This window comes from Leopardus geoffroyi, chromosome A1, assembly GCF_018350155.1.
Source record: "Leopardus geoffroyi isolate Oge1 chromosome A1, O.geoffroyi_Oge1_pat1.0, whole genome shotgun sequence".
In the NCBI taxonomy this organism is placed as follows: Eukaryota; Metazoa; Chordata; class Mammalia; order Carnivora; family Felidae; genus Leopardus; species Leopardus geoffroyi.
In genome coordinates this window covers 180,541,129-180,556,045 of record NC_059326.1, presented here as the reverse complement: position 1 = coordinate 180,556,045, position 14,917 = coordinate 180,541,129, and the positions used below count along the sequence as shown (strand labels likewise).

The 14,917-nt window shown below is 46.4% G+C and overlaps 1 protein-coding gene across 4 annotated transcripts in view; it reads left to right on the top strand.

The window, feature by feature from the left end:
* WWC1 (WW and C2 domain containing 1) overlaps positions 1-14,917 on the top strand; it is a 154,181-nt gene that overhangs the window by 91,074 nt on the left and 48,190 nt on the right. For all 4 annotated transcript variants that reach the window (XM_045502262.1, XM_045502254.1, XM_045502280.1 and 1 more), the window contains 5 exons: positions 4,386-4,462; positions 5,800-5,879; positions 10,689-10,818; positions 12,445-12,591; positions 13,793-13,866. In XM_045502262.1, coding sequence (XP_045358218.1) covers positions 4,386-4,462; positions 5,800-5,879; positions 10,689-10,818; positions 12,445-12,591; positions 13,793-13,866 — 508 coding nt within the window. The remainder of the gene's footprint in view (positions 1-4,385; positions 4,463-5,799; positions 5,880-10,688; positions 10,819-12,444; positions 12,592-13,792; positions 13,867-14,917) is intronic.

Below are 14,917 nucleotides of genomic sequence, written 5' to 3'. Positions count from 1 at the left end.
CGAGATGGAAAAGAAGAGAGGGGGAAAAAAAAAAAAAAGTAGAGCACCAGGCCAGGAAACCTATCAGAATAATGAAAAGTTCCAGAGGAAACGGAGAAGAAGAAGCATCAGGTAAAATAATTTCAGAAGAATTTCCCAGAACAGTTGGAAGAGAGTTCTTAGATTGAAAGGGCTTAGTGAGCACAATGCATGAAAGTCCACTCACACCAAGACATACCTTTGTACCGCTTCAAACATGGAACGATCCAAGATCCTGAAAGCGTTCAGAGAGAAAAACCAGGCCACACAAAAATTATCAGAGCTCAGAGTAGCTCAACAGTAACACTAGAAACCTAGAACAATGGAGCCATGACTTCAAATTTTTAAGGAAAATCACTTACGACCTAGAATTCTATATCCTGCAAAACTACCTTTAATCAACTATAGGGTAGAACAAAGATATTTTTAGACATACATGATTTCAAAAGCTTCTTTCCTTTGTGGCCTCCTCCTTGGGAAGCTGCTGGTGTTCTACTGAAATGAGCTGGTAGGAGGGGAAGACATGGTATTTAGGAAAGAGGAGAGAGGCAGGAAGGGCATCTCAGGATGCCCGCAGCACAGAGAGCAACCAGCTCACGCCAAAGCAGGCACGTGCCTGGGCCAGGCAGAGCCAAAGGGCAGAAACCAGCAGGACGCAGACGGGCCTAGACCCTGTGAGGGGAGATTCAGATAACTGGCAGAGCGTGAGGTTGAATCTGTGATCAGTTTGTAGAAAGTGAGCAAGCATAAAAATGACAATTATTAACTCTAGGAAAAACAAACCCAAAAAAATGTGCCGGAAAAGAAAAGTAAGCAAAGTCAGCTACATGCCTCTGGCCCGAGTTGTGTTTACAGAGTGAAAGTAATGCAAACACTGAAGATGGCTTTCACCAAGATTATGCTGTCTCCGAGGATGGGGAGCTGGGAGGGGTGCACATGTACCATGTCAGGCCTGGAGAAGGGTGGGAAGCTAACTCCCTGTCCTCCAGAGAGGTAAGTAAGTACATAATGCCTAAAACAAAAATAACTTGCTGCCTCTTGGTAATCAAGAAATTAGCTGAACACATTGAAATGATTCCCTTTTCAGGAGTGAGGGATAGGGACCTGGGGAATGTTCTCTTTTTATAACAAACCTTGTACTATGTTGGACTGTTAAACTTGTGGTCATCTGTAACTTGAAAAAAAGCTTACAAATCAAAAGCTATAAAAAGGTGGGCATTTAAAGTCACCCTGTGAGGTCCTGTTCGAATAAAAAATTCCTTTGTTGGAGGGATAGTGAGGGGATAGTGGCACAAGGGGAAGGAGGTCAATGACCTTTTTCTTGATTGTGGTGCTTATTGGCTGAGTGTGTTTCTTTTGTGAAAATTCATCAAGCTGCACACATGATTTGTGCACCTTTCCACATGCATTTTTTACTTATGTAAAATGTTTACTTAAGAAATGATAACAGGCAGGATGCCTGGGTGGCTCAGTCAGTTAAGTGTTTTTGACTCTTGATTTCAGCTCAGGTCATGATCGATCTCACAGTTCATGGGATCAAACCCTGTATCAGTGTGGAGGCGCTTGGGATTCTCTTTCTCTCTCTCTCTCTCTCTCTCTCTCTCTCTCTCTCTCTCTCTCTCTCCCCCCCCCCCCAGCTCACTCCCATGCTCTTGCTCTCTCTCAAAATGAATAAACTTTAAAAAAATATGGTAACAGACTACATCCCATTTCAACAGCTTTGGATACAAATAGTGCATTTCACGGTGGTACTCCAAAGCATAAGAATCCAAGCCCCCAGTGACTCGGTGGGAGTCCGTTCTTTTTTTTTTTTTTTTTTTAATAGGAATAAAATCAAGCCTCTCCTTTTTTTTTTATTAACTTTTAAAAATATTTATTTTTGAAAGAGAGAGCAAGCAGGGGAGGGGCAGAGAGAGGGAGACAGAGGATCTAAAGCAGACTCTGTACTGACAGCAGAGAGCCCAACGTGGGGCTCGAACTTACGAACTGCAAGCTCATGACCTGAGCCGAAGTCGGATGCTCAACCGACTGAGCCACCCAGGTGCCCCAGGAGTCTGTCCTTTTTTGGGTTCCCTTCCCTCCAAGATTTTTGAGCATGTCCAAGGAGCACGCCCCTTTCCACAGTTCAGCACTGGTGTTTCTGGTCCCCACAGTCATGCTCTCCCTGTTAGGGTAGGTCTTACAGTTCTTCATGGGTTCTCCCAGGCTGCTAACATTCTCTCATTTACAGTTACCTGTGGTGTAGACCCAAGTCCAGTGGCACAGCCTGGTTAGCAGAGTGGTTGACAGGATGGGGTGCTCCTAGAATGGACACCCCCTTTTGAGTGTATCCCCATCTTTTTTCTTCACCAATGACTCTTTTCATCATGTTCTTACAATTAATCAGTGGGTAACAAATATTAATGACCTTAAAATTTTGTTGAAAAAAGACTGTCAGGGGGAAATTGCTTAAATCACTGCCTCCAGCTATGTATCCAGCCAAATCCCACCCTGAAATCCCTAAGTTCAGCAAACATCAGAGGAATTAGAATGCAGGAAATGAAAGCTTCCAGTTGGAAACAAACATGTGATTCTGAAGTCCCTATTCCAAGCTGACAATGGGGACTGCAAGGTCTTCCCCACCCATCCAGATGTTCCCACCACCCATCTCTTCTGGTAAAGCCTCCTCCTCATCATCATCATCACTGTAAACTGGGCACAAAGGCAACACCGCCTATCATCTTTACTGTTATTATGCAGACAGTTTTATTTCCCTTCTCCGGAACTTTTCAGTGTTCCATTTTAACTCGTGCATAACCAGAAGGCCCTACCTCCCAACACTGGAAATTGCCACCAGTCTCTGTCCTCAGGAAACTCCAGGCCCCAGCAGTTGATCTCACTGTGCACGTGCACACATAGTGTCCAGAAGACACTAGGTGGGATGTGAGGGGTGGGGGGCGGGGGGGTAGGAAATGATGGAATTGCACACCTGGTTGGGATTAAGGCCCCAGGGGAGAAGCTCTTCTCTGGCCTCCATACTAAGAGCCCCTATCCTTTTCGTGAACAGTGGGGTTGTGTTTATATTAAGGACACCATGAATTGTACATTGGGCCCCTTTCCCTCTTCACATCACCAGTTAGGAAGCTCAGAGCCAGGTTTGTGGTGTCTGGTAAGGAAGGGGACCCTCCATGTTTGCATGAGCCCTAACTAACCTCACACCTGTGGATGTGATTCCTCATTCTTGTCTTCCCTTCGTCTCATGTCCTTACTTCAAATGTATTTTACTCTGTTATGTTCATTTTTGTAAGCCTTAAAATATCTTTTCAAGACGTAAATACTATTTTAAAATTTTTAAAATGCAGTAATTACAACCACATAACAACTGTGGATAATCAAAGTAACTTTGAGAAAAGAATTGAATTAGGGTGGTGGGGTTATGGGTAATTTATTTTCCCTTAAAAATGTACATTAAGGGGGCACCTGGGTGACTCAGTTGGTTAAGCGCTTCTTGATAACTCTTGACGTCCGTTCAGGTCATGATCTCAGAGTTGTGGGATTGAGCCCCACCTTGGGCTCTGCACTGAGCATGGAGTTCTCTCCCTCTCCCCTGCTTGCATGCTCTCAAATAAATTTTTTTAAAGTACATTAATATTGTAGAGTACAATAAATAATACTTTTAGTTATTTTTCTGATTATAAAAATGTATTCCTCTTAGTGTGGAAAATAAAAATACAAAGATGAAAATTGGTCTTATGTATCATCCATATCTCTACATATCAACATTATCTTTTTGGTATATTTCTTTCTGTGCTTTTTCTAGATGCATATGTGTATATATATGTTTGTTAACTGTGTATATTTAACAAATTTAAGTTACTCTTTATGGCTTTTTGTAAACTACTGTTTTCAGGTGGCAGTAAGTTTTGGACATTTTCCCTTGTTCAGAATTCCTGCGTACAATTGTTTTAAATCACGTTAAGTTGTATCATCCTCACTTATGCATGTACCATATTTATTTAGCAAAATTCCCCTTCACTGGGATGCCTGGGTGGCTCAGCCAGTTAAGCGTCTGACTCTTGATCTCAGCTCAGGTCATGATCTCAGAGTTCATGAGTTCAAGCCCCACATCCAGCTCTGCGGTGATGGTGCAGAGCCTGCTTGGGAGTCCTTCTCTCCCTGTCTCTGCTCCTCCCCTGCTTGTGTGCTCTCTATCTCAAAATAAATAAATACACTTAAAAAAATAAAAAATAAAAATCCCCCCCTTGTTGGACATTTAGTTTGTTCATGATTAGTGATTCCTTTCTCGGTTTATGTAGATGTCCAAATAAGCCATCTCTCCCAAAATGTGTTTCTTCTACAGAACTTTTTTTTTTTCTTTTTCGTTGCAGTGGTGTCGGGTTCGTCATCCAGCTCTAAGTATGACCCTGAGATCCTGAAAGCTGAAATTGCCACAGCAAAATCCCGGGTAGGGCCTCTTTGCCTGTACTGTGGAAGGGGGGTCACCGAGGCAGCCACAGGCCACTTGCCCACCCACTGGACCAAAGGAGACGCTTCCACCAGGCAGTGATGGCTGGTGCTGACTGACAGGACCCTAAATAACAGCAGTAGTAGCAGTGGTAGCAGCTGTCACAGTAATTGTAATGGTAACAGCAGCGACCATGTCACTGTAGACCAAGCATGGTGCTCAGTACTTCATGAATGCTGTCTCGTGTTCCTCCAGCAAACCCACAAAGCAGCTGTTGTCCATATCTGCACTTAAAGATGAGCAAACAGAAGCTTAGGGTGACTTGCCCCAAGGTCACAAGGATTCAGGGCTTACACAAGGTCAAAGAACTTACAGTTCTTAACGCAGTGTGTGCTCTCTTCCTAGCTATGGCTTATTCTATATTGTCTTATTTAGTTCCTTCATGATAATTACTTCATGACTTCTTGGGAATAAATATCATTCCCATTTTACTGGTGTGGAACTATGACACAGCAGTTAAGTGACTTATTCAAGGGAAAGCCAGTATTTGGAACGCAGGCTCAGTGATAACTTCAGGTAGGTTTTCCAAAATCATGCCTACAAGAAAACAAAAGGGGGAAGTGGGCCAGGGGTGAACAGTAGGGTGTGCTGGGAAGAGTGTAGCCTTAGAGAGGTGTGCCCTGTCTAAAGGGGTAGTTGAGTTTCAGCCCTACCCTATTGTGGCTGTGCTGGAATGAGGGCTCAGTGTTGGCAGATCTTCTGTTTTTAGAAGAGAGCTATACTTAGGCTTATTATGTGAAATCTCTCCATATTTCATTATTAGCAATTAAATTTTTAAATTTTATAAATGCAAACCAAACACAGCATTCCTGCAAGCCAAATCCAGCTCCCGGGTCATGTCTTGCCTCTAAAGTTATTGCACTGCCTCTCACCTCCATACCATTACCTGCTTTAAGTAATGCACAGCCCTGTGAATTACCATATTCCTCACCTATCAGAACAGGAGAGGGAGTCTCAGGGAGGTGAGATGGCTCGAGAGAGGTCATCCAGCAAGGCAGTGGGAAGGCCAAGTTCTATCCCAGGTCAGCTGACACCTGTCCACTTCCTGTTTCCCTCAAGTGAGGGCTAGCCAGGATTGACCTGCAGGACAGCCAGGCTTGGATGCTGACTACACGAGCAGCTGCAGAGACCAAGGCAGCATCACTGAGGGGCTGGTGTTGTGACCCTGTGGCCTGAGGGGCAGTGGGGGGGCTCTGGGTTCCCCTTAGAGGAGAAGGCAGCCTGCAGTTCTGTATCAACCTCTGATCTAGCCCCATGTGTGGCCTTCTGCCATCCAGGTCAACAAGCTAAAGAGAGAGATGGTTCACCTCCAGCAGGAGCTGCAGTTCAAAGAGCGTGGCTTTCAGACCCTGAAGAAGTAAGTCTACCCTGCCATGCAGAGCATAGGGATGCCCCGTAATCCCCTTCCTGCCTCTCTCTCTCTTTCTCTCTCTCTCTCCCTCTCTTCTTTAAGGCCACTCTAATCATTTGATCCCAGTTCTACTCCACTGGTGTTTACTCAAGATACTGTCACCCAAGGTTGAGGTTCAGAAGGAGAAGAGAGGAATCCTTTCAAACCAGAGATCTCTGAATTCCTGAAGCCATTAAAGTCTGTTCCGTTCAGTTGAGTTTTAGTCGTAAAAACAAGTATTTTGTCATAGAAACGAGTATTGCTGGGCACTTATGGGCACCTGTCTCATGTCCTCCAGTAGATCCAGTAGGATCTGATACACACACAAAAACAAACTTTTTTTCCCCATAGCCCCTAAAGACAAACAGCAAATGTGCCCCACAGTAGGAGCAAGGGCCTCTTCCCCAGCACCAATCGCTAGAAGAGCATGCATGGTGCCACGCACACTGTGCTAGATAGATGACTTAAGGAGTTCCCAGGATAACTTTGACCAAGTGTAATTTTCACTTGTAGAAGCTGACTTGCCACCAAGGTACATCTCTATTGTTTCTTTAGAGCAGGTACGTTAATGGCTATTTATCGTTATTATACTAGCAAGATTTGTTGAGCAGTTCTGCCGGGAAGCACTTTTCAGTGTTTCTGCTTGAGTGACTTCTTTTGATCCTCACTGCAACTCTCTAAAGAATGTTCTTTTGGCCAACTCCACTTTATAGATGAGGAAACTGAGTCACGTTATTATTAGGAATAATCACACATGCAACAAACCTGCATTGAGTCATGTTCGGTATGTCTGAAGGACTCAGTGTATAGTTATTACAGAGGTGCCTGGGACCCCTCTTGAAAGCCCCAGGGAGAACATCCAGGAGATTTCTCTGTCCTAAGGGATATCTCATGTAGATTCCCAGGGAGGCCACATCTCTACAGTCAGCAGCTTCTATAGTCACTTGCTTTTTCTCGCTGTCTGACTATACCTCTTCCTCATTCTCTGAACCTCAAATCCACCCCCACCACTCTGTGGCCACAGCTCCAAGCCTGGGGATGTCTATCTGTAGGCTCTCTTAATCCAGGGAACTGTGACCACTGGAGGGGTTGGTTGGTTCTTGTTCACGTCTTCCCATCCCTCAAGCCCCCACTGTCTGGAGGGGAGAGCTACCATGAATCCCCCACCACACAAGGTTTAAGAAAGTATGGCTTTGTATTATAGATTGTGTATAATAGGGTTCTTTTGGTATTCCAAGTTATTATAAATTATGGTTTATGTATGTGTGCTTATATAGGTACATATGTTATTAATATATGTATATGTACGTATGCCAGTGACAGTTGAGAGCAGTAATATGAGCTTAGAAAATTCCTTCTCGTGACCTATAAAGCAAATAACCTCATGAGCCCTCCAAATTCTGAACACATAGTTGAAAGACTACTCACTCCCACGTCATCTTACCGCAGGGGCCTTTCCCTCCTCCCCCTTCCTGCAGTCCTCAGGAGCTTCTGGTTAGAACATTTCCCATTATTCTCTGAGCCACCACAAACCTGTTTTACCACTTTGTCACCCTGTAGCAGCATTGAAAATTCTTGTTCTTTGGTAAGCTGATGCTGAAACCCCAAAGACAAGCCTTCTTTCTCTCCTCCCTCCGCCCAACTGATGTTTGATATCAGGCCCAGATAAGACTCCTGGTAGTTCTGACTGCCCACGCTCAAAGCTGGCTCCACATTCAGTGTGGAGGAAGACATCTGCTTTAATACACACCTTGGCATAGAGGGTTAGGAATGTAGCTGCAAGAGGCAGATGGCCTGGGTTCAAATCCCAGTTCCCTGGGACCTTACAAAAAATGACATAATCCCCTTGAGCTTTGGTTTATCTGAAAAATCAGTCACTGTAAAGATGAAACTAAAGCATGTGACAGTGCCTGGCAGTGAGTGTGAGGGTCAGTAAGGGGTGTTGGGGGTGACCTCTAGCTGGGTGCCTGCTTGGATATGAGGAGGAACTCAGATGAACTCTGTATTTACCCCGGGCTAGGGTCTGTGCTGGGCAATGACTGTGCATCAGTCACCTCGTTTCATTGTCTTTGCCCCTTTAAGAGAAGTTTTTGTTCTGCCCCACTTTATAGATGAGGGCACTGATGAGGGTGAAAATATACCCCAGCCCCGCCCCCCCCCCAAGTTGGTAAGCATCAAAGCTGGAATTTGAACCCAGGACTGTTGGATTTAGAAGCTCATGTGCTAATACCTTCCTTCCTGGCCTCATCCTGGATAACCCCCTCATCATACCCAGAAAACATGAGGCCTCTTTCCTTGTCCCTTGGGATCTTTTTCAGAAGCTAGTGGTGGGAGGTGATCTAGTCACTTCTATCTCAGCCTCCTCCCTTTGCAGAGCATGGGGGAAGGTGAAACTCTTCCATTTGTCCAGTTCACAGTCAGCAGCCCCAGTTTTTTTTAAAAAAGGAAATGTTGATGAGGATTGAAGGATGACTCTTAGGAGCCTGAGAAGAAAAATCAAAAGGACTTGGGCCTGTCAGCTGCCCTGAGCCCTTGTAAACAGGAAGGAGATGGGATGTGGCATGTCACCCCTGTGGGTGGGGAGCAGTGCGGCATCTCAAGGCACGTCCCCCAAAGCCATCCTGCCCAGGTAAGAATTGCCAAGAAGAGCTGCCTGCTGTCAGAGCCTTTGCCCTGCTTCTGTGTGGCTGTCCTGCGGCTCCCGGGTGTGTGAATCTCCGGACAGCCGCATAATTTGGAAATTCTAGAACACATGCAGCCCACTACACCCTCCTCTCCCCTACAACCACATAACTTTTCTTTCCCTTAAAAAAAAAAGAGAGAGAGAGATTCATTCACTGAGCACATAATGGTGACCCTTTGTTCCCCTCCCCCCAACCTCAATCCCAAGAGTGTTCCCTCTTGGAGCTACTCTCTGGAGCCAAATTCCAGAGCCTGGGTTGCTAAGGCCCCTGAGGGAAATCAGGTAGAGGCTGTCTGAGGAGCCCAAGGCACAGCAGACAAACCGCTTCTGTCTTATCCTGCTGAGGATTCAAAGCCATCCTCACCCTGTTGGCAGAGGACAGCTGGGCACAGCCCCCTCCCCAGAGCCCCCAGCCCGACTCAAGCAAATGGCATCTTCCCTGCCCTCCTCCCCTCCATTTGGGGCCGGGCCACCTCCCGTCCTGGGGGATCCTCCCCTCCACAGAGCATCTCGGGCACGCCTCTGCTGCAGAAAGCTCCATTTAGACTAATTTTTCAAACTAAATTTGAGACCAGTGTTAGCCAACCTGGCAGGCTTGCTCAGGCCCAAGTCCTCGAAAGGAATAGACAGGCTATTTTTAGTGGGGAGACATAAATGGGGCTTTGTTTTCTCTCCACGGAGGCTGAAATAACGGAAGGGAAGGGAAGGGGGAGGGCCGTACTGAGACCGGAGTTCTCTCCAGAGTCCTCTCCCTCTCTCCTGTTCGGAGGCACAGACAGACCAGGATGAAAACCTGCTCCCCCCATCAGTGATTCCCCACTCAGGTTATTTTTAGCCCAGAACAATTTGGCTTCTAGCGGGAAACCAGAGAGGAATGCCTGTGAGCGGTTTCTCATCCTGAAATAATGGGTTTGTGGTGTTCCCTCAGACGGCAAAACTTCCTTTTCTCCACTGGGGACTAAAACTTCAGGCCTAGCCTTTGGGGAAAGTGTGAAGCAGTTAAAATTTATCTCTGCCTTCTGAAGGTTCTCCATACCCCAGCCTCCTTCCCCAGAGGGCGGGGACCTCCACCATCTCTGGTTTGGTCTGACCTTCAGAAACTGGCATTGTGGTCCTTAACTTTTTTCTTTTTTTTTTTAAACTCCCCCTCCACCCTCCAAAATGAACCTGTATATGGGGCCTAGATAAGCTGATTTTATCCCGTACCTCCCAGTGCACTTGATTATCCATCCTTTACTTACCCATTTGACATTCCTAACAGCTTCATGAACATGGGCTGGGCAGGTGACATTACCCAGGTTATTTTAGAGGAGGAAGCTAAGCCTCTTGTTAAGGACCATGCCCAAGGTCACACTACTAAGTAGCAGGGCTGAGAGTTTTCCATCATTCACACCTTTCCTTCCTTGTGTGTTTACTCAGCAAATACTTAGTAAAGGCAGTGGGTCTCAGTTGAGGGAGATCTTGCTCTTCTTCCCAAAGGGACACTAGGCAAAGTATGGAGGCATTTTTGGTTGTCACCGCTTGGGGCCAAGATGCTACTGGCACCTAGTGGGCAGAGGCCAAGGGTGCCACTAAATACCCGACAATGTGCAGGACAGCCCCCCACAACAAAGAATCATCCTACCCAAATGTCAAGATGCTGAGGTTGAGAGACCTTGAGTTAAAGGACTGTCCTGTGCCAGATACTGAAACTACTTAAACATTTTCAATCCTGCCCCTGTCCCAAGCCTGTTAGTAACAAGTCAAGGATACTACCACATGCCCTGCTAACTAGAGCACAACATAATGATTGCAGTGTCCAGCTATGTGCAGTGTGATGGGAACACCTAGCCTAGCCTGGAGGAAGCAGGGAGGTAATCAGGGAACACTTCCTGTAAGAGCTGATGCTTAGAGGACCCTTGACTTAAAGAGTGGTTTTGCTTCTGCAGCCCCACCCTGTGGGACATTTCACAGGCAGCTAGCCCTGGGGAAGGGAGGGTGTGCAGAACAGAGAGGAGCCTTGCTGCAGGACCGAAGCCTGTCGTCTTATCCCCTGGGGAGACTTCATCCCTCACCCTATCTTTTTCTGACCTTTCCCATTGACTGTTTCCTAGAATCGATAAGAAAATGTCTGATGCTCAGGGCAGCTACAAACTGGATGAAGCTCAGGCTGTGTTGAGAGAAACAAAAGCCATCAAAAAGGCCATCACTTGTGGAGAAAAAGAAAAGCAAGATCTCATTAAGGTACGAGAGCTCCAGTGATGTGGGTCCCATCTCTCAATTTCTTCGGAGCACCTTTCTTTCTTTTTCTTTCTTTTTTTTTTTTTTTTTTAAGTTGATTTATTTTGAGAGAGAAGCACAAATTGGGGAGGGGCAGAAAGAGAGAATCCTAAGCAGGCTCTGCACTGTCAGCACAGAGCCCGACATGGGACTTGAACCCACAAACCATGAGATCATGACCTGAGCCGAAGTTGGATGCTTAACTGACAGAGCTGCCCACGTGTGCCCGGAGCACTTTTCTGTGCCAAGACTCACACTACTTCCACATGCTGCACAGATCACTGAGCTCTCATCACTAGTTTTTTGGGCTTTCAGTCTCACTGTGTAGAGTAGGAAAAGGAGGATCAGAAGCGATAGGTGGCTTGCCTAAAGTCACATCACTGGCAGAGTTGTACTAGGAGCCATCTGGTCGAGTCCAAAGGTCATGTCCTTGTCACTGGCTCTGGCCACCTGGCTTACTTCTCAAAGAACCAAACGGAGGGAGATGGTTTTGACATCCACAGCCCTGACACCGAAATGTAACATCTTTATAAGAATTACATTGCATGCTCTTTCTCTGCTGAGGACCAGACAAATGATAATCGGTGTGATTTAACATGCCAGGCAACTGAACTGGACACTTTGCATGCATCGTATCTCACTTGTCTCTTACATCAGCCCTAGGTTATTCCCTTCATACAGATAACTGCTACACAGCCCAGAGTCCATGGTGGAGCGAGGATTCGAACCCATAAACACTGACACAGATGTCTATTCTTTTAACCCTTAGACACTCTACCTCCCCTCACCGGAATGACCCTAACCTCTGAGATACTGTGTGTGTTTGTGTTTCCACTGGCAGATTAGGACTCAGGCTCGGGGTTGCTATAACTGATTTAGTGAAGGGAGCTTTATGCTCTAGGACAAACAGAATGATTTGAAGCTCTTGCCCAGGGCAGCAACCTGATGAAAGCGTTCAGGCGCTCATGGACAGTCATGAGCCATGTTCCTATCATGACTCTAACTTAAGAGCACTGCATCTTCAGTCAGGCCAGGACCACATCCTGCTCTGTCATTTGCCAGCCTTTGCGTGTAACAACTCCCTTAGCAAAGAAATGGGGATAATCCTAGGTCATTTTTCAGAGGACTGATGTGAGGATTAAGTAAGATGATGATAAAGCTGACAATTACTGAGCGTTGGCTGTACTAGCACGTTATACTGGCCATCTCATTAAATCAGTATGGTAGTCCTATGAGACAGGCCCTGTGGTTATCCCTATTTGTTTAGGAGAGGGAACTGAGGCACAGAGAGCTTAATCAACTAGCTCAGGTCACACAGCTAGCAAGTAGCAGAGCAAGGATTCCAAGTCAGGCAGTGTAACTCTAGAGCCAGTGTCCATGCCAGTCTTTCCCGAGTAGAACACCCAGCACAGTACCTGGCACTGAGCAACCACCCACTTGCCGCCAGCTCTTTACAAGGTAAGTGGAATATCCAGAGTGAGCTAGGATTCCTACCACGTTACAAAAGTGGAGAGGAAAGCACATGGAGGGTGACAAACCAGAGCTCCCTCCCAGAAAGTTGTGTTGCTAACCTTGCCCTCCCCTCCTTAGAGCCTCGCCATGCTGAAGGACGGCTTCCTCATCGACAGAGGGTCCCACTCTGACCTGTGGTCCAGCAGCAGCTCTCTGGAAAGTTCAGGTTTCTCACTGCCGAAACAGTACCTGGACGTGAGCTCCCAGACAGACATCTCGGGAAGTGTGAGTAGACGTTGTACCCAGGAGGCTGCCGTAGTGGGCAGCCGCCTTCTCATTTCTCACCTTAGGAGGTGACTGGTATCTCTCTGTGGGCCTGCCTGCTAACGTGGCCTCCTGGAGCTCCATTCTCTGGCAGACCTCTTGGCCCCAGGATGACATGAGATGATGGTGTGGGGGGAAAGCCGGCGCTGTGGCGGGAAAGCCTCGGTCTTGAGTGTTGCCTAGCCATGCGTTTGCATCTCTAGATGCTGCACAGAAAGCATGTGTGAAGGACCAGTGGCTCTCTCTGGTTTCCTTCCTACAGATTTGCAACACCATTCTGTTTTTCTTTCACCAGCTGTGAAGCAGATGATACTTTCCTTCTGTTCATCCTGAAACAATACATGCAGCTTTCAGACAGCTCTCTTCAAAAGCTCAGTCTGGGCACCGTAGTGAATAGTGTGAGCACCATCCAGATTTATTTCATGAAAGCTTTAGAGCAGGACTGACCCATAGCCATCTGGAATGTTTGGAGAACTTTTGTTTTCCTAGAGCAGGTGACATTGAGCAAAGTCGCCTCCCAGCCTCCATGACTAAATGCTATTCCTATCTGATTCTTCATATAGCTGTGTCCCCACTTGTGAAGAGAAGCTATATCCATATCTGCTTGGGTGAACCTTGTAGCTTCTTGCCACTCTTGACAGAAAGACATGGCAAATGGGCTGTCTCTTCCGTCTCCAGACCACCCATGTGTCCAGCTACAAGCCATCTGTAGGCCTCCCTGAAGGTTCTAGGACCTTCTCCTCGCTCACTCAGTGTTTCAGTCCTGGCTGCAGCCTCCCTGGGTTTTCAGTTGAGCCCCTCCCCAGCACCCCCAGGATGCCTTTCTTGTATATTGGCTGTCCCTGTTTCCTCCTGACCAGCTGTCCTCCATGCTGCTGGGGCTTGAATGGGCTCTAAGCCATTCGGGGCTGCAAGATGATATTCTGGGCTCTCAGCTTCTCTTCTAGAAGTGATAGATGTCTGAATTTGAGGGTCTTCCCACAGCCTGCAGGAAGTGTCTTTGCCTGACTAGCTTCCCTGCTATCACACAGCCAGCTTGGTAATTGGGGGCTATTCTTAGCTACTTCCCACGCAAGCTGTCAAGTCTCTCGTGAGCTCTTGAAATCCAACTCAGCACCGGCCACAATGGCCATATAATTCCCCACTTTGTTCTTTCCCCCAGTTTGGTGCAAGCAGCAACAATCAGTTGGCAGAGAAGGTCAGATTGCGCCTTCGATATGAAGAAGCTAAGAGAAGGTAATTAGGGGCTGGGGGCGGGATGGTTCCAACAATGATAATTGCCATTGCAGAGTGCCTGCCCCATGCCTGGCTTTTCACGCACCTCGTCTTTAATAATCAAAGATTATGAAGATAACTATTATGACACATATATTTTAACCTTCTCTGAACTCAGGAAATGACTGAGCCAGGGACACTTCACTAGATAAAAAGTAGAAGCTGTGTTTTGCACCCAAATCTGTTAAATCTCAGAGCCTAGTTATCTTTCCACTTGCTGAGCTCAGTTTCTCTAATCAGGGTCTTCCAATGATCCTGTGAGTAGTCTGGTTTGAAGGAGCACTTCTGAGGTTTTAGCAATAGGAGAAAAACCTCTGAATACTGAACACTTGAGTGTCTCCTGCCCAACTGGGAACAAGCTGTGCTTATAAACTGTGTAGATCCCAGTGACTAGATATTTTGTGGCTTCACAGTCTCCTAAGCAGTTGGGTTCCACTGCCACAAATAAAATTAAAACAATAATCAAACCTGATGTTTTTAGAGCATCTGTTATGGGCCAGGTGTTGTATTAAAGCATTTGTATGTGTATCATCTCATTTAACTTTAAAAGCAACCTTATAGGACATCTTATATGATTTCCATGTTAGAGAAGAGAAAGGTAAAATATGAGATCATGACTTTTCAAGATGATGGAGTCAGAATTTGAACTCTGGACAATCTGGCTCCAAGTCTGTGAGCTTCCTATGCACAGGGCCAGCCTTACTGGGTAAGAACCCACAGAGCATAATGGTGAATAAAGCTAGGAATATCACATTCATTCCTCCTTAGGTTACACTGCCTGGCCCATGGCATTCTAAGCCAGGCCACGTAGGGTGTGGCAGTGCCTAGTTCTGCCCCTCTGCCAACTCTGTGTGAGCAGCAAAACCCTTTGCAGCAATGACAGAAATCCTATAGAAAGTAGAAGAAATAAAAAAGGGAATTTGTCAGCTTATTGAATTCCAAAGTCCTAGGATAAACCAGCTTCAGACACAGCTGGATCCAGGGATTCAAATCAGGTTACATAAATTCAGTT